At 44.4% G+C, this 21,889-nt stretch overlaps 2 protein-coding genes and 1 pseudogene across 4 annotated transcripts; 1 reads left to right on the top strand and 2 right to left on the bottom strand.

Moving 5' to 3' along the window:
* Positions 1–21: 21 nt before the first annotated feature.
* cdab (cytidine deaminase b) lies at positions 22–3,026 on the bottom strand. Its single transcript, XM_048255383.1, has 4 exons — positions 2,511–3,026; positions 1,015–1,126; positions 660–717; positions 22–425 (listed from the first exon to the last, which is right to left on the bottom strand). Exons 1-4 carry the CDS (start codon positions 2,713–2,715, stop codon positions 285–287), a joined length of 516 nt encoding a protein of 171 aa, XP_048111340.1. The 5' UTR covers positions 2,716–3,026; the 3' UTR covers positions 22–284.
* Positions 3,027–7,204: 4,178 nt separating this feature from the next.
* si:dkey-33m11.8 (trypsin) lies at positions 7,205–12,535 on the bottom strand. 3 transcript variants are annotated; one of them, XM_048253766.1, is made up of 6 exons: positions 12,342–12,535; positions 11,408–11,478; positions 10,712–10,862; positions 9,550–9,691; positions 8,857–9,111; positions 7,205–7,624 (listed from the first exon to the last, which is right to left on the bottom strand). In XM_048253766.1, the coding sequence occupies exons 1-6, from the start codon at positions 12,398–12,400 to the stop codon at positions 7,466–7,468; spliced, it is 837 nt and encodes a 278-aa protein (XP_048109723.1). In that variant the 5' UTR covers positions 12,401–12,535; the 3' UTR covers positions 7,205–7,465. The 3 variants fall into 3 exon arrangements, with proteins under 3 accessions (XP_048109723.1, XP_048109724.1, XP_048109725.1); XM_048253767.1 differs by having other exon boundaries at positions 11,156–11,478; positions 12,342–12,356; XM_048253768.1 differs by lacking the exon at positions 12,342–12,535 and adding an exon at positions 11,156–11,285.
* Positions 12,536–15,838: 3,303 nt separating this feature from the next.
* On the top strand, positions 15,839–21,386 carry LOC125301791 (annotated as a pseudogene).
* The last annotated feature ends 503 nt before the right edge of the window (positions 21,387–21,889 follow it).

Here is a 21,889-nt window from a genome sequence, read left to right on the forward strand (position 1 = left end):
ATCATAAAGAATTTCAGAGAATTTACTACTACCTCAGTAGGTTTATTTCAGTATACAATCAATCTTAAATAATTCTTTGGAATACACATATATCATATCATTACCTCCAAATATATACACATAGGCATAATTACATTGAAGACAGTGGCTCATGTGAATCACTCGGGAACATACGACTTCTCCATCATGTATCACAGCAGTTTTGTCCTACTGACAAAGCACCAGTTGTCAAAAGTTCTTGTCTGGGATCTTTGGATTAGTAGTTGAAGTCTAGGTATCGGATGTTAGAACTCGTTGGGAATGTTGTGTACTTTCTTCATGTTGAGATCCTCGGGTCCAAAGGATCCTGGCAGTAGCTCATCGACAGTCATCTCCACATAGGTGCCGTCAGGTTTGGACAGGTAGACGTCCCAACTGGCCCCAAACTAAAGGCGCAAATTGCATGAATGTTTTTTTACTTATTCATTCAAAGTGCAGCATACCGAAATCAATTTTACTAAATAAAAAAACATTGAAATTTGACACACAAAAAATATGTCTATGTAATACTGAATACACCTGACACCTTGGGGTGATTCAGTGCAGCATCGAGTATGTGAGCATAGCTAAGCTAACAGGTAATTTTACTGTCATTATGACATGAAGTGAAGTGAACTCACCTCTCTCATGAACTGTCTGCAGCCTCCGCACGGAGAGATGAACTGATCAGACAGGTCGCTGTCAGAAGATTAGAATCACACATTTATTTATTAAAGAAATAATGCTGTTTTTTTTATATCTTTATTATACCACTGTTGCATAATTACAACAGTTATGAAACATAACATAGTCTTTGGTTTTGGTCAAAAGTGTTTCTCATCTTCAAATCCTGTTATATATGACATTTTTATTTCATAATATTTTACAGGTAACCATGGATACTAGTGGACATTGTGTGATGTCCTGAGCGAGCTAAACACACACAGGCAGTCCGATCTAACAACAGCGTACCTGCTGTGAGAGAAAGATAATTACCTGGCAATGGCAATAGATTTGAAGTCCCTGTAGCCTTCCGAGACGGCTTTTGAGATGGCGTTCCTCTCTGCGCAGATGCCCAGGTTGTAGCAGGCGTTCTCCACATTACAGCCTGCAGAGGGCGACAAAACCCAGTTTTCTCAGCTGACACATTCTCTAAGACCCTCTCATCTTGCCTGCTGCATTGTGTCATGCTTTTTGAAACCCTGTTGTAGGCCTTGATTGCTATGATGCATATCCTGCTGTAGACATGCCCTTTGATTCAGCCATGGTACCATATTTAGATTACGGTACAATACCATTGTTATTTGCTACAGTTTATGGTCAGAGTATGTGTGTATGCACAAACACTGAGCATATTTGCACAGTGATATTTGGTGTAGAGGCTGTTTCACATTGCAGCGTGTGCTCACATGATTCAAGTGAGCACATCAAAGCCGGCGAGAGATGAGTATGATGGAGGTCTGTCCTCTTGAAGACTACCACTTACGTAAACCAAACCATAGGTGAAGTGATAATATTTTGACTTTGTTACTTCGCCAAACTTAGAAATGGACTGTGAGCCAGACTTGTTATCATTAGTAAGCTATGGTCCTCATTACTTATTAACATTTTTCAAAGACACGTTATGTAAGATGTTATGTGTCAAGACTCTTCTTCTGTGATCTCTGGTTTCGTGAATAATTTACACACTGCTTTTTAGTTTTGGGATCCTCAACAAGTGTGAGCCAGACTTGTTATCATTAGTAAGCTATGGTCCTCATTACTTATTAACATTTTTCAAAGACACGTTATGCAAGATGTTATGTGTCAAGACTCTTCTTCTGTGATCTCTGGTTTTGTGAATAATTTACACACTGCTTTTTAGTTTTGGGATCCTCAACAAGTGTCTAAATACTCATCTCTTAACCTTTATCTAACTAATTAATTCCTCCAGAGTTTTGGTTGCCATATTCTTTTAGTTATTATTATTATTCTGTTGAATGTTATTTAGTCTATTACTAATATTGGTATTTTTACTATTTTTACGATCATTTTGACTATTTAGGCTATATGACTTTAAACTGTTAATTTTACTGTTAATATAATTGATGTCTTCATAAGTCACTTTGGATAAAAGTGTCTGCTAAGCACCATAAACATGTAAAGACAATACGACATGATAATGTGTTTTATAGTCTTTCTATGACCTATGAATAAAATGAATGGGTGGGTGTGTATTAACTGTTCAACTATATCCAAATATATTATTGCCTATAGGCTACGTTTAAATTAATACCCAGCACATTGAAAATTGATGAAAAAGGGGAATTCCTACATTGTGTTACTGTGAGACTAGACATCAACATCCCACTGTGAGACTAGACACCTCATTAACACCTGTACTGATTGTATTCTGTATAATCTGTTTTCTCATCTCTGCTTTCGCCTCTCATCTCCAGTTCTCTCATCTCCAATTCTCTCATCTCCGGTTCTCTCAAATCCGGTTCTCTCACCTGTGAACACTTTCCCGTCGTGGGCCAGGAGGGCTGCCCCGACGCGGAACTTGCTGTAAGGGCAGTAGGCGAACTCCTTGGCCTCCAGAGACGCCCGGATCAATCCCACCACCCCCTCCTGCGTTCTTTGCCGCTCCGTGCACGTCTGCAGTCCCGATCCGTGGCCGTTCACCATCTTCTCCTGTCGCAGCTGCAGGGTACTCATGCTTCCCTCCAGGTGTGTGTGTGTGTGTGTGTGTGTGTGTGTAAGGCTGGCTGGTTCTGTGTGTAAGTGTTTCTAAATAAGTTAGTCTTTCTCTGTCTTTGTATTCCGTGATTGGATTTAGGTGTTGCTTTGTGTTTGGGTGTCTGTGGCCCCTGTGTATATCTGTGTCAACAAAGTTCCTGTGTGTTTTTGTCAATAGAGTTGCATGTCTGTGTTATCTTGAATGTGTTGCCTTGTCTCTTTGTCTGCGTGTGTGTGCTCCTCTGATCTTCTGAGTATGTTTCTCTGTTTGTGGTCTCTCCCCCTTTACCTCATAACTTTGAATCTCTGTTCCCCCCCCATCAGGCGTGTACACTGGGAAGGAGCCAATCCCCGATGCTAGAACATTCCTCCCCACAGTCAGAGCAAATCATGTGGCAGTGTGTGTGTGTGTGTGTGTGTTTGTTTGTGTGTCTGTGTGTGTGTGTGTGTGTATGTGTGTGTCTGTTTGTGTGTGTATGTGTGTGTGTGTGTGTGTATGTGTGTATGTGAATGCTCACACCGGTGTGGTTGCATCACAGCGTGACTTTCCCGGAGATACTGTCTGTGTTTACTGTCCTATGTTCCGCAGCAGTGATTTCCTGTGTAAAGTTCACCTACAGGCACGGGGGGCATGTCTGATAGGGTGTCACTCCCGTGCGGGGCCAAGTTCACCTCCACAGGTCACGCACCCATGATAGTTTTCCCGCATCGGGGGCATGTCTGATAGGGTGTCGGTCCCATGCAACACACCCACACACACATGATAGTTTTCCCGCATCGGGGGTGTCTGATAGGGTGTTGATCCCATGGAGGACACACACACACACGATAGTTTTCCCGCATGTGAAACCCAGAGCTGATAAGCCAGCTGTGTTTATGGTGTTTATCATAGTTCTTCGGTAACATTAGATAATATTGGGAGTGAACCAAATACACAGTGCTGAGCAGTGTTGTGATCAGTGATGTGATTACTGCGCTCTAAAGAGAGATATAATAGAATAAATAATATATTATAAAAAAGAAGAAAGAAAGGGTCCCTGGGTCAAAAGTGTTTGTTACAATAAAACTACAGGGTGCTCATCACAAAATGGGCCTCTAAATTGTCAAAGAAAAATCTAAAGAATTGAGGCACTCCTCTGCAGAAATAAAAAGCCTTTATTGATCAGTGGCTACATGCCGACGCAGTTCGACTAATCAGCCTTCATCAGGCCATGTGAAACAAGCACAGGTGTGCACATTTAAATTGTGTGAGCACAGGTAGAGAGAGGTGAGAGTGGCCTGCAAAAAAAGCAGGAAAGGTCTCTCTGCAAAACAGCACATACAAATAGTACTATTGACACATAAAATGAAAGACACAATAGATATACCTTCACTTTACATAATAAGTACATATTCACTTTTTTTAAGCCGATTTATCTCACTTAGATTTTGAATTTGAGGATTTTTTGCAGTGAGGATTATGAAGTCTCCATCATTTGGAAAGGACAACTTGGATTTTAAAAGTAAGAGGGAGGCCATTTTGAACAAGTGCTCTTTCGACTTGATTGTACTACTGATTGAGGAAAGCAAGAGGCAAAGAGCTGAATTACACCATAAAGGAGAGACAACAGAGAAGCTCCTCATCTGTGTGTTAATTGGGACAAAAAAGAACCTCCCCAGCTGTGCGTTAAATGAGACAACAGAGAACCTCCTCAGCTGTGCAGTAAATGCTCAAGAAATGGAGGAATGGGAGAGAATATTCAGTGCTGATGTTAACAAATGTGCTAAAGAGGTAGCCAAGGTTAAACACAGGACATTTCAGCGTGATGAACAGGACAACAGAGATGGTTCAGTCTACCCATGGACACAGAGGCTTCACGGCAGTTCCAAGCCGGGGCATGGATGCCCTTTCAGCCTTCCCAGCCGCGCCAGCACGAGTGAGGATGTGAGCTCACAGGTCCCGTCCACAGATTTGGATTTTTTAGAAAAAGTGGACACCGGCAAGCCCCCAAAAAGAGGAAAACAAGGCGGGAAGACTGAAACGCAGACAGGTCGCCAGGCTACCATTTTCTCCCACAGGCCCGTCACCGGACCCAGACCAAGAGATGGTGATCAATATATCAGGTACTGCCCTCTCTGATGATTGTCTATCAGTGATGTCAAAAGGCTTGTCTTTTGCCCCTACTAATCAGACAGATTATTTTCAAACTAAACCTGGACCTGTACAAGTTTTACCGTAATCTTCATTTGAAATATTGGTAGGCTGCTACAATTCTACAAGTAAGCTCCACAGGCAGTGATGACTGAACCAAGTGCCACTGAGCAGTATAGTCAGTTCACACCAAAGTCAACATTTTCCCCTTCGAATAATAACCCTTGTCTGACTGCTTGTACAAAGAAAGTGGCTCATGAAGTTCTGAAGCTCTTTAAGGGGAGGATGAACTGTCCAACCCAATTTGACCATTGGTGAGAGGAAGGTCATTTGATGGTTGCAAAGGCATGAAGACCTGGTCATTAGAACAGCTAAGAGTGCTGCAGTGGTTGTCAGGGGCAAACCACAATAATAAGAGGCATTGAAACAAATTAGCAACTCTTTTTATTATTGATCTCTTTCTGCTAATCCATTGGATCAGGTGAAAGCTGATCTTACTGTCATCTTGGACAATGCTATACAGTACATAACAAACAGATTCTAATAAAATAGTCAGAGTTTTTGCTGCCTAACAACCCCAGTTTGTCTACTTGTTATATGCTACCTAAGATCCACAAGAATCTCATGCAGCCCCCTGGAAGACCCATTATCAGTGGAACAGGATCCATTACAGAACCATCCTCTCTCACCATGATGTTGCCAGCTTACATCCGTGACACCACGCATGTCCATATTAGAGGAAATTAGTAGAATTGACAATATCTCAATCTGGTCACAATATAATCATTGTTATAATATGGCCTGCCAAAGCTCTTTTATTGATGTGTTTAGCCAAAAAAAAAATCACTTTAAAGGCTTTGCCAACTACAACACCACACATGTCTTTTATAGATTGGAGTGTGAATGTGAATGTTTCTATGTGGGACGAACTAGGCTTCATGATAGACTGGCAAAGCACAAGTACTCCATAAAAACCAGGGATCCTGACTATCCTATGGTACTACATTTTACAAGGCTGGTCACACTTATTTAAAAATCTTAACAGTGATCATTGAAATAATATCTAAGAATGAAAGAGGTGGGCACAGGCTTGAACGCCTTCACTAAAAAGAAACCTGGTGGATTGTTAAATTAAGGGCCACCACTTTTCTAGGCCTCAATGATGATGTGAACTTTCTGTTATCTAAATATGTATGTCGCTGTCTGGTTGGACCAATGGATTGAAGTTAGAGTAATTCGTGTTCTTGTCAGGGAGTGGTCACGGGCTTAAAATGGGTGTCTATATAGTTGGCTATGTAATGGATTTCTTTGTGTGTTTTTAAATGAGTCTTGGTGCGTGGGTTTGGAGGGGTGGGACTTAGGTCATGTGACCACTCTCACCTCTCTCTACCTGTGCTCACACAATTTAAATGTGCACACCTGTGCTTGTTTCACATGCCCTGATGTAGGCTGAACAGTCTAAATGAGTTGGCATGTAGCCACTGATCAATAAAGGCTTTTTATTTCTGTAGAGGTGCCTCAATTCTTTTAGACATGATGATCCCAGGCCATTGTTGAAGTTAGAGTAATTCGTGTTCTTGTCAGGGAGTGGCACGACACTGGAGGCCTACCTGACATTTTCCATCAAAGTCAAATTGCTCAATTTTGGACATTTTGCTTTTCCTCGTCCACGGGACATTGCTGTGATGATTTGGGAAATGATTAATCAATCTCTCCATGGATGTCTTGATGAACTCAACAGAAGTCATGTGTCCAGACAGTGAGATGAAGCAGGTTTATTGATTTAGTGATCAGTGTCATGTGAAGTCATTTTAATGGCTGTAGTGACTCAAGGTCACATTTCTTAGTTGTGTTGTGGTGGGCACTGTGTTTCCTCCGCACATGTGTTTGTGAAAACAGGTTTAAAGGCATGGTCTGCAACTCTGGTGAAGGAAAGTTGATGTTGATGCCTGAGCTCAACAGCCAATCAAACGGCCCCCCTCTCCTCCGTTCTCCTGAAGAACCAGTGTGATTGGCTGGAACAGTGGATGACACAGTTTACACAGAGCTGACAACTATTTGCTGAATTTGACATACGATTAGATCATGAACTGTTGCGTCTCGGTGAGTGAAGGTCAGGTCTGTGTGTTGTCTCTGTTAGAGTTGCTCCATGTGCTCTCATGGAGAATGACCAGCTGCTCCAGCTGCCCCCAGGTTACCCAAACCCCTCTACAGCGCCCCCACTGTCAAGTCTGTCAACTGTGTTATGTAATGAACTCTTTTAAGTCCCTCACCCCCAATACACACACATGCTCTTCAGACACACACACACACACACACACACACACACACACACACACACACACACACACACACACACACACACTGTGACCATGACAAGCACTCATACTAGAAGGCTCCCTTCAACACACACTCATAAACACACACTGTGCCCTTAATGGGCGATCGCCCTGTGTCCCCCATACATACACACACACACACGCTGTGCCCTGATGGGCACTCATCCCTGTTGGCTTCCCCCCTCCCAACACGGTGTGTGTGTGTGTGTGCTGCGTGCCTGGCCCGTGGGCCTGAGTCTCTGTGTGGACGCCGACGGCTCTAATCGGAGCTGTCGTTCTTGATGATCCAGTTGATCCAGCGCACGTAGTTGCGTACTTTAGTGTAGACGCCGGGGAAGTAGGAGTTGGCACAGCTGATGCCCCAGGAGACGATGCCCTCGAAGCGCCCGTTGCAGATGAGCGGACCGCCCGAATCACCCTGGCAACGCGGGGGGAGAAACAATACAATGTGACAATGCTGTTTGTTCAACTTAGGTATATACACACACACACACACACACACATCCTCTGCACCCACCCCTCAGCAAAACAGTGACTTTCCAGGAACTTTGCTCGTTATAATAAAATTCCCCCAGATCAACACTGCAAGCTGTATTCCTCTGCTGCTTGAGTTGCCATTTAAACTCCATCAGTGAATCAGACGTTAGTTACTTCCGAGTGCCTGGCCCGTCGGACACGCGGTAATTATTTTATGAGCTCTATTTGCGAGCTCATTGATTTCCAGTTAGTGTGCGACCGCGCCGCTGAGAGAGCCGTCGTGATTGTCGGCCGCTGGCCTGTGGCTGTGGAATGCATCAGCGCGAGCAGCTAGCCGGTGGCGCGCGTAAACACGGCTCAGGCAGCCGCTCTGCTTGCTCCATAATCATGGCCATTTCTGGTGCCCTTACCAATCCAGCTCATTAGTCTGATTGCTCCATCTGTGGCTGATTGCATCCAGAGCTGAGATATGAATCATAAAGGGAAGATCATTAAGGAGTCTGACAAAAAGAGCCGTGCTTTTAGTCACTGTGTCAAAACTGTGCATAGCACACTGCCTGCAAAATGGCTTTGTCAGAATGTGTTGTGTAATGTGTAAAGTAACAAAGGCTGTAATGGTTAATATTCTGTCTTTTGTCTTTTTTGGTTTTAATATTTATAAGAAGTGTCCTCTCTGAAGTTGTGATATTGTCTTTATTTTGGACTTTAGCTCTTTGGCACATGAAACACGGCTTCTGTTTGTTTCCGTATGTACAATAATATGTTTACCATGCTTGGCTCAATCCCATGAGGACTGTGCCTTTCAGCACCCACATCACACACACACACACACATACATACAGGCATTGACAGCTGTCACTGCTCATATCCACAGTTGCAACGTACACACACACACACACACAGAATCTCAGCCAGGTATCACTCCCATGCTCATACAGCCAAACACACTCTGTGTTGTGTCCCTTGCACCCCCCGCCCCACACACACACACACACACACACACACACAATCTGTATCACCAGGCAGGAGCCGGTGCCCCCTCCACCACCCCCCACCCCCGACCACTGTGTCTCACCTGGCAGGAGTCAGTGCCCCCTCACCCACCCCCCAACACTCTGTCTCACCTGGCAGGAGTCAGTGCCCCCTCACCCAACCCCCAACACTCTGTCTCACCTGGCAGGAGTCCTTGCCCCCAAAGCTTGTGCCTGCGCACAGCATGTTCTCCGATATCCTGAAGTAGTAGTAGTACTGGCAGTTGGGGATGGTGTTGACGTCCACAGCCCTGAGCACGGGCGACAGGTAGTAACTGTACACCTTGGTGACGCCCCAGCCGCTCACCGTGCACACAGTGCCAGGGAGCAGGGAGCTGTCCTCACTGGGCAACAGCGCCGGCTGGATGTTGGCATTGAGTTCCAAAGGGCGCTCCAGCTGGAGGGTACACACACACACACACACACACACACACACACACACATTATATACTGTATACTGTATTTTAAACATATAAACACACATATTTACACAGACACACACACCCACTCTGACATAGGTTTGTACATATACACATATAGTATGCATGTGTTGTGTCCGGGTGGAACATGCATCTTACAAAACTCAATGAAAGAGGCAGAGGTGGAAATATGCTCTAAAACTTTATTTTACTAATGCATAACAGGTTGGCCTGAACAAAGAAAGGACGGAGCTTTGCCTTTTATATTTCCTCTATGACCCCTAGGACTCATGGGATCTGTAGTTTTTATACCCATACACAACTGTATGGTATGCACATCTAACATGTTCAGTGGCATGAAAATCAGCCCAGGCTCCTCTGCCTCCCTGTTCCCTGGTGCCAGCCACACTGCTTACCTTAACCAGCATGATGTCGTTGTCAAACGTGCGGTAGTTGTAGCTGTAGTAGACAATGATCCTGGAGATGTTGGCCACCTGCTCAAAGCCCTCTTTAACCCCAAGGTTGTGCTCGCCAAGGACCACCTGGATCAGGTAGCTTCTGAGGGACACAGAGAGGAGGACAGGAGAGGAAAACAGGGTCAGGGATGGGATAGGATGGGGAGTCCCTTTGTCCTGCGACCGGCTGCCACAGATGCTGTATACCCTCTAGAGACGAACAGCGGAACACATCACACACCACAGTGAACTGAACTGGACGCTGCTCTAGATAACGTGTCCAAGCCCGTCTCTGGGGAAGGCTGCTTTGTTTGTGGACATCACGCCTGAGAAAGGCCCTGAGAACACTCAGTGCTGTGTTGTCTGGCCAGCCAAACAACCTAGTCTGGCTGTGTCACCTACCTCCCCAGTAGGCTGGCTGGCAGAGTGACTACCAACTCACACACAATGGCAGCTGACACCAGCTTCACCTGCTAGCATTATCACCGTGGAGGCCTCTTTGGAGGTATTGGCTATTTATTGTCACCTTAGGTTTGCAGCTTGAATGTTATTCCTCATTTTGTAAGTCCCTTTGTAAAAGCATCTGCTGACTGAATAAATGTTTGTAAATTAGATGTGAAGTAGACACACCATACACTTGCTCCCCCTATAGGAAAGAATGAGGTGTTTCTTCAACCCCAACCTGTCAGACCAAGGAAATGTCCAGCCAATCAGAGCAATGACCTATCTGTCAATCATATGTCCTAGTCAAAGGCATATGCCAAAGCAAACACTTTAGCATGAACATTGGCAGAGGTGAATTTGTTGGTCTGAATTGTGGCCACCAATAGATATCTGACCTTGTCAGACAACTGGTTATCTGTTTCTTATGTTTTTGTTTTTTTGTATATGGTACATTTCTATTTTATTTTATTTTCATCTGGATCTGTGATTAGGAATACCCTCTATAGTCTATAGGGTCCTCTTGTTTAAGCCGAACTTCACAGCTCATCACAGCTCCTTTGAAGACGCAGTAGATAAGGACTATACCTCTGCTGTCACATGCAAGGATCTACTGCAGCTGCTCAGAACCAGATCAAGCCCCTGATGTTTTCCATTACAGTTGTTATGTTGCAATACTCACGGCCTCCAGCAGTGGGCAGCAGAGACGACCCATTGTGGGTGTATAAGGGTTCCGCCGCAGTAGTGCTGGTTGTTGAACTGGATGGACACTTGGTACTTGATGGAGTACGGTGTTACCTCTTCGCCACCTATGATTCTCTGTGGACATGCACCTGAGAAGGGGGGGAAGCACAGGTGAAAGGTCAGCTTCAATGTGCTTTAATGGCCCAGTAGCCAGTCTGTCCACCAAACAAATTAATCACAGAAAAACGCAACTTAAAAAACATCCCCATCCCCATCAACACTCAACCTTCACAAAACTTAAGTATTCCACCTGTAACGTGTTAGTTTTCTTAAATCAGGTAAATTTTCTTGGCATTCAACAAAGGTTTTTTTTTTTACCATTCCTATACGTAGATCTTTACAGCTGTATAACTTTGTCTTGTTTATTATCATTTCCCTTTACCTTGAAAAGTTAGCAGGATAAAACAGAGGAGGACAGTGCAGTGTCTGACTGGCATAGCTGAATACGCTTCTCCCATTGTTGCCTCTTCCTGTATCGTCTGATTCTTTCCACAAGCAAATGATCAGAACTACTGCACGAGTGAAACACATCAAAATCTCCTGTCATCTACTGTAGTCTACAGATAGCCGTTACATTTTAAGTAGAGTTTAAACAGAAAAGGTCTTATTCTCTTTTCGAAGGCTTCCTACCCACCAGTTGCATTTATATCCAGTACAAGCTTTCTTCTCTGGGTCTTCAGTGGCCAAGACGGAAAATGGGACAATCTGAAAAAAAAAAAAAAAAAAACACAGCAAGTGAAGAACTTAAACAACTGAAAATATATGAAGAAATCCTTGCAAACATACAAGCACAGATAGCCCTGATTAAAGGCCTTTTTATTATTTTCAGAAGGTGGTCCCACCACAGAACTGCATAGTACATAGCTTAGGTATGATGGTAATTTTAATACCACAGATGAATGAAGACCTAGTCAGGCAATGGAAAAAATCAGTTAAAAAACAATCAGTTTAAGTATCCTTCCAGGCTGTTGGGAGATGGTGTAGGTCACCCCTTCATATGTGGACCAGATTTAGACTCTGATGAGTGCCAACCTGACCTGATGATCATAAGTTGATTCCAATACTCTCAGGTGCTAGTTGCAACTGAAAATATATGTTGCATACTGTCGTTTTAACACAGTGACTACAGTCTCATCATACAGTAATGGCTGGGGAGTTTGTGGTTTGCCCTTGACATCTCTTTATGTAGATGTCAGATTCGACAAATGTTTTTTTCTTGGGCATGGGCAACTTACAATCAAAGGTGTTGTTACAATCTGTACAAAAGGCAAATGTATTTTACACTCAGGAGGAGATTGGTATCCAATTCACATTCTCATTGTCACGGTGTCCCGTGGGGGTGAAGGGGCTCTTCACACCAAGAACAATTACTGTAAAACAGCATCGTTATAACTAATATGAACGACCACATCCACACTTAAATTCTAACGACAACAACATGAAGATGCTCATATCGTTATAGTTACAGTTCACTTTGAAGTTATCGTTCCTGGTGTGAACAGCCCCTAAGAGTTTTCCTCCTTGTCCTTACCCAGCAGCCTATAGCTGGAGCAGAGACTCATACTCACTCTGGACTGGAGATGCTTGGCACCCGACGGAAGACTGACTGAACCTCAGACCCTCTCATCAGCTGAACCCCACACACTCTCGTCGATTGAACCTCACAAACTCTCGTCAACTGAACCTCACACACTCTCGTCAACTGAACCCCACACACTCTCGTCAACTGTGCCCCACACACTCTCGTCAACTGAACCCCACACACTCTCGTCGACTCATGCTCTGCCGTGCAAGAGACCCCCCTGTACCTTTTAAAGCCTCCTCCAGTCCTCCATTCCATTGTTGGGCCTGTGTGTGTATGTGTCTCTAAAACACCACCCGTGAGAAAAACAACTGTGGCCTGACCCAATATGTAACAAAAGCGTAGTTGTCCCCTTGGGCTTTCATTTCAGAGCTGCCCCTTTGATTTGTGCTTCACATTCATGATACACAAATTGGGAGGTGAAGATGACTCCTTTTCAGGCACAGAAAGAGTCTGCAGACAGGTGACTTGCCATATTGTACCTTGTGAATAGGATATTGTGTGTCCCTTCAGTAAAGTGAGAGGCATTTCGGCAGTTATCAGGACTACAATGGCATTGGAGCGCCACAGGTAGTGTGATTCCTCGTTCGCTCTCGCGACACCCTTGTATGTAAGGCCCTGGGAGAAGATATGTCCTTACGATTGGGGAACCACCCAAAGTTATATTTACGATGGGAACATTTGAGATGTTTTTTAGCAGGCACTTGAAGACACTCTGTCTCTCCTCAACCTGCTTTGTCTCACTCCGAGTAAGTTTCCGTGCTGGGAGAAGATGGCCTTGGGTAAGGAGGCAGCCGGCCAAGCCTGATCAGGACAGGGTGGGGGAAGGTCCGCTCTACTCCAAGTGTCCATTTTGGGAATTGACTGTTCTGCGTTGGGAGCTACCTGTGCTCCTCTGAGGGGCGGGGCAGGCCAGATGTGGGCCAGATCTCGGCCAGGTCTGAGCTGCACCCTTTCCAGAGTCACCTGCTGCTCTGGCTGTGATGGCCAATTCCCCCTGCTGACCTGCCTGCCAACCTGCCTGCCGACCTGCCTGGTCAGATTTCTCAGCCAGTGATCTGATGAACCTACTGTCCCTCGTCCCTCTGTGTGATTCTCTCCTATTCTCCCAGAATAAAATGGACCGAATCCTTGCCCCCCCCATCTCTGTCTCTTTCTGTCTCTTTCTCTTACTCTCTCTCTTTCTTTCTGTCTCTCTTTTTCTCTCTCTCCCCCTCTCTCTGTCTCTATCCTTGAATGAAATGGACAGAGCCATTGTCTTCCTTCTCTTCCTCATCTTCCTTCTCTCTCTCTCTCTCTCTCTCTCTCTCTCTCTCTTGCTTGCTCTCTCACACACACGCACCTTTACTGTCTTATTCCCTATCTCATTCTCTTTTCTCTCTATCCTGTCTTTCTCTCTTTTTCTTTCTCTCTGTTGCCCTACCTCAGGACTGTCTCTCCATTGTGCTTCTCTCTCCTCAGGGACAATGGCACCATCTTAACAGGATGCGTCTCCCAATCAGACTGTGTTTGTATGTGTTTTGTATGTGTATGTGTGTGTGCGTGCGTGTGTGTGTGTGTGCGTGCGTACGTTTGGGCGTGCGACGTGCATGTGTGTTAACGCATGTTTGATAGTGTGTTTGTGTGCATTTGTGTGTGTGTGTGTGGGGGGGCTGTTGCTGCTGACAGAACAATTACAGTAGCCCGGTGTGCTCTGGTACACATGGATGGACAGGCTAGCACACATGTGAGCCCAGCCAGGAGAATCCACTCCCCTGAGACATGTACACATGACTGTGTGTGTGTGCGTGTGTGTGATGATGATCAGCAAGAAGTGTTATATACTGGCCTATGCTAACATACACTATGGTAGCCTAACCTACACTAGTGTCGTATGGTAGCCAGCATGCACACTGCTCCTCAGAAAGACAACTTAAAGGTGTGGTCCCCCATTCATTTGTAATGAAATTGGCTGTTGAGCTCAGATATCAACAACCTTTCACCAGAGTCATGAACTGGACCTTTAATAATTCATTAGTGTATCTGTCTGAATCTAGGCAGTCCAGTGAGGCTATGCTCACACGGCACTTGGAACACTTTAAAGCAGTGTTTCTCAAACTTTTTCAGACCAAGGACCACTTAACCAATATAAAAAACTCACAGACTACCTAGATAAAAAAAAACAGTAGACCCACTTCAACAGCTGAGAGAAAGTGGAATAGAACATTATGTCCAATATTCCAATTTGTGGTTTAATGTTCTGCATTATGTCCAATATTCCAATATGTGGTTTAATGTTCTACATTTCTCATTAGTGGGTCACTTTGACACTAAAAGTATTATTTTATGTAATAACTGTATGATATCTGTACTGTCCCTGTGTATATCTGTGTGTAACTGTATTTAGAGATAAGCGGGAATATTATGACTTTGCAGTGTTTCACTGCACTGCATGGCTGCATCAGTAGCCATATCTGCTCCGGATTGCCAGGTTGCACTAATCAGAGTCTGATTTAGTGTAGTCCATATGATATGGGATGACCAACGCCATCTCCCGTCAGCCTGGAAGGATACTTAAACCCTAACTATTTCCTTGCCTAGTTAGAGCAGCTGATGGATCTTTAGGTGAAGTCATGCTGTCTCTCCCTTGATGCGCATCATTGTAAGTAACTCGGTTTCTGATTTTTCATACTGTTGGTCTGACTGGGTCTATTCATCTGTGGTATCAAAATTACCATCACAGTATATTACATAATAGGCCTACTCACTGAACCACCTTGCTTATTGTTTTTGCACCTTGCTTTTTACGTCAGATGATTCATATGATTTAAACTGACGTAGGCAGTGTTGCAGAACTGTTTGGAATTACATACAAGTTGATTCAATATTGCAAAAAACTCATCTGTAATATTTTTACCACATCTGCTCGCGGGCCACTTGGGATAGATTGCAGACCACCAGTGGTCCCCGGACCACACTTTGAGAAACACTGCTTTCTCACTGCTTTAAAGGATGCCAATCGTTTCATTGGACTCCTCCAGCCGTGTCTGTGTCTCTACACGCCCAGTGTAATGACGGATGGGCGGAGGTGGACAGTAAACGTTGTTATGCACTGAGTTTCATGCAGGGCATTAACAAAGAGCTGTTTGAAAACCAGAAGGTCAGAGAGGAGGAGGAAAGGGTTAGAGAGAAAGTGTGTGTGTGTGTGTGTGTGTGTGTGTGTGTGTGTGTGTGTGTGTGTGTGTGTGTAGAGGACATCAGGGAGTGATGAAAATGTGTCCTATCTGTCGTTGGCCTCCGTAGCCATGGCAGCTGCCTGGCACAGGGTGAGAGAAACCTGAGGCAGGTGATATCACCTGCTGATGGGAAGTTCTACCTGCACCAGGTGTGAGGGTAGGGCTGGGCATGCTGCGCCGTGTGCCAGTGCAGGTGGGCATCGGTCTCACTCTCAGGTGAGCATCTCCATCTCCGTCTCTCTCCAGCGGGTGTGTGTGTGTGTGTGCCATGGCAGGCCTGGGTTGCTGGAGCTGGCTGTGCCTGCAGCTCCTGGTGCTAATTAGGTGTAAGTATTTCCTCTTACTAACACCTCTTATAAGCTGACATCAGGTAAAATCGATTAGAAACCGCGAGTATTCACTATTTGTCAGTGAATATTTATTAATTAATTTATTTATATATTTTTGTAGTTGTAACAAAAATTATTAATCATGTATTTTGACTATAAATGGTTTATGTTGTGGGTTCCCAAATATACTCAAGTATTGCATAAATATAGGTTTGATAAATGATAAATGAATGGTGATAAATTAATGGATCTATATGTATGAATCTGTGTGAATATGTGATGTATATAGCAAGTTGCTCCTATTCAGCAAGCTAAAGTAAGGATTGATTTGGCTTTGCATTGAGAGCTTATCACTACATGTTTGACATGTCCTGGTGAGATGTGGACAGAGAGCACGGTCAGGTTTCACCAGCTTTATTGATCTTATGCCTAATTCATGTGCCATTGTATGTTACTGAAAAAGAATATTATCATATCTCATGTGCATCCTTTATTCATGTCTCAGCCAGTGTGTTGACATGGGTGTTAATGAATGCAAACTGTATTTATCTCTAAGTCTATGTAGTACTGAACACTCAGTTTGTCCAGTAGGATGACTGCATAGCTTTTGCGTCTCCTTGACCCCTGCAGGTGAGGGAGTCGAGCAGGAGGAGCGTGGTGTCCGGATCGTCGGTGGGCACCCGCTGTCGCCAAACACCGTCAAGTACATCGTCTCCCTGCAGAGCACCAAGAGGCAGCACTTCTGTGGGGGGTCGCTGGTGCACACGCGCTGGGTGCTCACAGCAGCACACTGCAACATCGGGTGAGCGCTTCACTCACGGCAAGTTCCAGGGTCTTACAGAGCAGATTTGGCCCTTAACTGGCCCTGGTCTGGCCCTGGTCCATATCTGATTTGCTACAGAGATGAGAGAGCCTAAACCAGAATACGAACCACCAGAATGCATTGCTTAGTAACATAGGCTGAGATGGCCATTACGTTGCTTACCAACATAGGCTGAGATGGCCATTGCAATGCTTAGTATAGGCTGAGATGGCCATTGTGATGCTTAAACAGAACAGAAGGTTATAAAGGGTACCTTTATGGCACCTTTTAGAAAACTTTGGACTGTCAGACTTTGAGTTGTGATCTGTTGTGCAATATTCCTTTTCATCTTCAGAAAAGTCTTCATTTGTACTACATTTACCATCTAGAACCTATAAAAGAACGCATAAAGAATGCTTCAGGGTTCTAGATTGTTCATTTATCGTTTTCCCCTCTGTGAGTGTCATTCTGAGCCGGAGTGACAGACGACCCGGTCGACCTTGACTTGTCACCACTGTGCTTGTTTATCACGGAGGAGCGTGTCACCCTGTCAGGTTAGGTGTCCTAAAAGAGGCAGACACGGGGCCTGGACCCCGTCAAAGCCCCTCTCAGCCCTCGTAAAGAGGGCTTTGTGTCTCTGGACGCTCCGAAATAGAAACCCGGAATGAGTGTGTGAAGAGGACACTCAGGGGGTTGGGTAATACATGCATGCCAACTGAAGCAACATTGCTTAGAATACAGGCACAAAGTAAGAGAAAATACAGCAATAGAATTTTAAAAGCAAATTAATTCATTCAACTGGAATGTATTATATTCATACAACGAGTCCCGTTAAAATGTTTTGAATACACCATAATCAATTCAGTTCAGTTTTATGAGTGTAGTGCCTGAACATATGAATATGTCTCAATATGAGGACCCTAGTTGGCATGCATGTCTTACACAAGATGTCTCCTTTAGAAACACTAACTTCTTCTCTCTCTTTCTCTCTCTTTCTTTCTCTCTCTCTCTCTCTCTCTCTCTCTCCCTCTCTCTCTCCTTGTGGTCAGGGTGGAGAACATGTTGGTTGTGGCACGGGGGAGCACTTCCTGGATTTGGCAGACGGTACGGAACAGTACTTCAAACCACAGCGCCTCATACCACATCCATCCTATGACCAGTTCACCAAAAACGCCGACATCATGCTCATCAAGGTACCCATACTACATCCATCTCACACAAAAAAACGACATCGACATAATGCTCATCAAGGTACCTATACTACATCCATCTCACACAAAAAAACGCCGACATCATGCTCATCAAGGTACCCATACTACATCCATCTCACACAAAAAAACGCCGACATCGTGCTCATCAAGGTACCCATACTACATCCATCTCACACAAAAAAACGCCGACATCATGCTCATCAAGGTACCCATACTACATCCATCTCACACAAAAAAACGCCGACATCATGCTCATCAAGGTACCCATACTACATCCATCTCACACAAAAAAACGCCGACATCATGCTCATCAAGGTACCCATACTACATCCATCTCACACAAAAAAACGCCGACATCATGCTTATCAAGGTGCCATTACTACGTCAATCTCGCACAAATGGCAAGGACAACACAGGAGGTCAACACAGTTTAGGTTTTGCTCCATCTCAGCGTGTGTGTGTGTGTGTGTGTGTGTGTGTGTGTGTGTGTGTGTGTGTGGGGGTGTGTGTTTGTGTGTGCGTGTGTGTCTGAACATATTTTCTAGCTGGGCAAGCCTGCGTTGCTGAACAATTTCGTGTCCCTGGTCCCACTGCCCCGTCAGGACGAGGGGGTGTTGGAGGGGCGCATGTGCCAGGTGTCGGGGTGGGGGTACACTAGCCACAAGAGTGGGCACCTCTCCCCCACCCTGCACAGCGCCACCCTGCCCGCCATCTCCATCGCCCGCTGCAACAGCAGCCAGTCCTTCAGTGGCAACATCACCAGCAGCATGATGTGCGCTGGGTACCACACCGGGGGCAGAGACGCCTGCGAGGTACTTCACTGAGAGTGTGTGTGTGTGTGTGTGGTTGAAAGGCTACTCTGTGTAGGAGATGTGGTGAATAAACTTGCCTTATACCTGTCTCTGTGTAGGAGATGTGGTGAATAAACTTGCCTTATACCTGTCTCTGTGTAGGAGATGTGGTGAATAAACTTGCCTTATACCTGTCTCTGTGTAGGAGATGTGGTGAATAAACTTGCCTTATACCTGTCTCTGTGTAGGAGATGTAGTGAATAAACTTGCCTTATACCTGTCTCTGTGTAGGAGATGTGGTGAATAAACTTGCCTTATACCTGTCTGGGCGAGAAGATTGAAGAATAAGACAACTAGATTACATCACAAACCTGGCTCTGCCATCCTGTTGTGTGTGTGTGTGTGTGTGTGTGTATGTGTGTGTGTGTGTGTGTGTGTGTGTGTGTGTGTGTGTGTGTGTGTGTTTACCTGTGTTTACCTGTACTGCTGCACTGTTTGTGTGTATGTGGGGTGGGTGGGTGTGTGGGTTGGGGGGCATCATTCCATTTAAATGGGGGGCTTCAGGGACAGAGGGGAACTCTAGGGAGGGGAAAAAGTAGAAGAACTCTGTCGAGGAGGTTTCCTCTGGGGGTGCAGGACTGGAGGACTGGGAGGGATGGTAGGGGGACTGCACAGCTGGGAATAGCAGGCACTGCAGGGGGACCGGCTAAGGCCTGTTTGTCAAAACAATTTTTTTTCTTTTTCATCAAACATCAAAACAGGTACGCAGTAGTTATAGCCATATACTGTACCAATAACTGTGTACTTGTTGTATGGGTGCACAGTTATAGCAACTGTTAGAGGGATCTCATAGGGGCACAATTATATTAGCTTGTTTCAAGAGATTAATTAGAGGGAACAGATTGATTTGAGAGGGAAAACAGATTGAGAGAGAGGTTTTTTATTTTGTTGAAACTATGATCAAAGTAGAACCAAGCCACTGGGTAATTTATTCCAAAAATGAAAACTTTGTGCAAATAATAAATTGTGCAATATAATTACAATTATACAATTGTTTACCTGCTGCTAACCTGTGTGCTGGTGTGTGTTGACGTGGCAACCACCAAATTGGTGTTGTTCTTCTGGTTGCCAGGGCGATTCTGGCGGCCCACTGGTGTGTGAGGGGCGACTCCATGGTGTTGTCTCCTGGGGCAACGGCTGCGGCGACGCCAAGTTTCCAGGAGTGTACACATCCGTGGCAAAGTTCCGCCGGTGGATCGACCGGACCGTCTACAGTTCCTTCTCACGTTGCTTTAAGTATTGACCACAAACAGTGTCCATCTTATCCTTTGTTCAGTCAAAAAGTACCTATTCATTTTTATGTCTATGAGAGACATTGTGACAATTGTTACATTGATTTGTCTCTATAAACTTTGTCTGTTTTTTAATCATTTAGAGGTAATCATCTGTGTGATATTTAATGTTGCAATTCTAAGGGCCAAAGCCTGTCTGAGGAGAGAGAATGTGGTTCGGCTCTGGCTTTTGGAGTTTTATTATGGAATATGCTCATGTCTTAAATATTTCTAATGGTGCTGGAGAATCTTTATGGAATTAATGGAAAATGATTTGAGGCATAAATAGATGGAATGTTTAAAGTCAACATCAACACAGGAAATAATGCAGTGGGACAGGACTGAAATAGATAAATTAATTCATAACACACACACACACACACGTGTACATTCTTGTGCACACACATTCACACACGTGTAGCCTACATACTTGTGCACACACACATACCTACACATTGCAATCTAGACTACAGCTTAGTGTTTAACTTTGCTCTGTAAGATCTGATGGCCTTAATGTCCACCTGTGAGCTTGTCATAGATCCTCGTTAGGTCCAGTGGGACTAGGTGTGTCCCAGCTTCTGGCCTCGGTGCAGACTATCTCTGGTTTCAGAGACTTTCCTCAATGCCACCTGTAAACCGATAGCAGAGTCATAGACCTGAACTACATTTACTGCAGATTCACACTAACCTATTCCTGCCTATAGGCCTACCTTTCATAACGTTTCATAACAGCTTTTTAATCCACTCATGTCCCCCTAAAGAGGTGGTTTCAGAGCCGAGCTTTAAAACATCACAACAATGGGACCCCTCCCCATCTGAAAAGCTAATGTTACCACCAGCGGACATCTTAAAGGGATTTGATTGCAATGTTTAGGGTGTTACGCGTGACAAATGGCGTGACAACGTCAAAGTAACACCTAAACAGAAGCAGTCGTCTATTCCCAAAGGAATTTTTCAGTATTGTTTTCAGAATGTATGAAACTTTTATATATTAGAGTTATTGTGCTATTGCAGCTTTGTGGATTTAAGAGTGCATATGGTGTGTTTGACATTTAGAGGAAGGCGCACAAAAGATGGATTATTTTGATTAGTGAGCATCACAAAGGCAGCCACAAAGTCTGATGCTATTGTGTATTGCATTAATCTGTCACCCATGTCATGGGCACGGCCACAGAGTTGTATTCAGAAGTACTGAATTAAATCTCGAAACACCGCCCCCTGTCGTTGATAGTTTGCAGTCGCAAGCATATCGAACATCAAATGGGAATTTCCCACATTGTAATTCTGGTCATTTTCGTGAGTGTATAGGCTATGTGGGCAAGTTGTGAATAATGAATTTATTAAATAAATAAACCCAGAGATCGAATCTTTTTGTCCTGTCTTGAAACCCAATTCTCTAATTAGGCTTGTAGCTCTCAGTGATGCCAATTACAATCTATGCTCATTAAAGTTCCTTCACCAATATTTTGAATTCATTTAAATATTGAGACCAAACTCCCAGACAGCATGAATTAGGCCTATTGTGGTGATTTGTGTGTAGTCTATCAGTCCATTTATTGAATTTAATTGACTGCAGTTTTTATAAGGTGTGAATTAATGTTACATGTTACATTGTAACAATTAGGGTGTCTAATCCAACCCCCTTTTCTGCAGTTATTCTGATTTAGACATCCCCGGAAAAAAACCCTGGTTATTGCCCACCGAGACTGCTCCACAGTAAAATAGCATGATGACACCTGAAAGTAAAACCAAAAAAGCTACAAAACGTCTGTGTAGTCTTCAATTGCAGTTTGAGTGTGTTTTTCCAGCTTGACGACATCTGTTGCAATAAAGCATTTTAAAAGACCAAATGCCG

This window comes from Alosa alosa, chromosome 10 (assembly GCF_017589495.1).
Source record: "Alosa alosa isolate M-15738 ecotype Scorff River chromosome 10, AALO_Geno_1.1, whole genome shotgun sequence".
Classification (NCBI taxonomy): Eukaryota; Metazoa; Chordata; class Actinopteri; order Clupeiformes; family Clupeidae; genus Alosa; species Alosa alosa.

Bases quoted from the DNA above. Each gene is read 5' to 3' on its own strand.
- cdab (XM_048255383.1), bottom strand. From the start codon at position 2,715: ATGAGTACCCTGCAGCTGCGACAGGAGAAGATGGTGAACGGCCACGGA. The intron at 1,127-2,510 runs GTGAGAGAACCG...CGCCCTCTGCAG, and splicing joins CGACGGGAAAGTGTTCACAG to GCTGTAATGTGGAGAACGCC. The intron at 426-659 runs GTGAGTTCACTT...TTGCGCCTTTAG, and splicing joins GCAGACAGTTCATGAGAGAG to TTTGGGGCCAGTTGGGACGT.
- si:dkey-33m11.8 (XM_048253766.1), bottom strand. From the start codon at position 12,400: ATGAGAGGGTCTGAGGTTCAGTCAGTCTTCCGTCGGGTGCCAAGCATC. The intron at 9,692-10,711 runs GTGAGTATTGCA...TGTGTCCCTCAG, and splicing joins GCTGCCCACTGCTGGAGGCC to AAGCTACCTGATCCAGGTGG. The intron at 9,112-9,549 runs GTAAGCAGTGTG...TGTACCCTCCAG, and splicing joins ACGACATCATGCTGGTTAAG to CTGGAGCGCCCTTTGGAACT.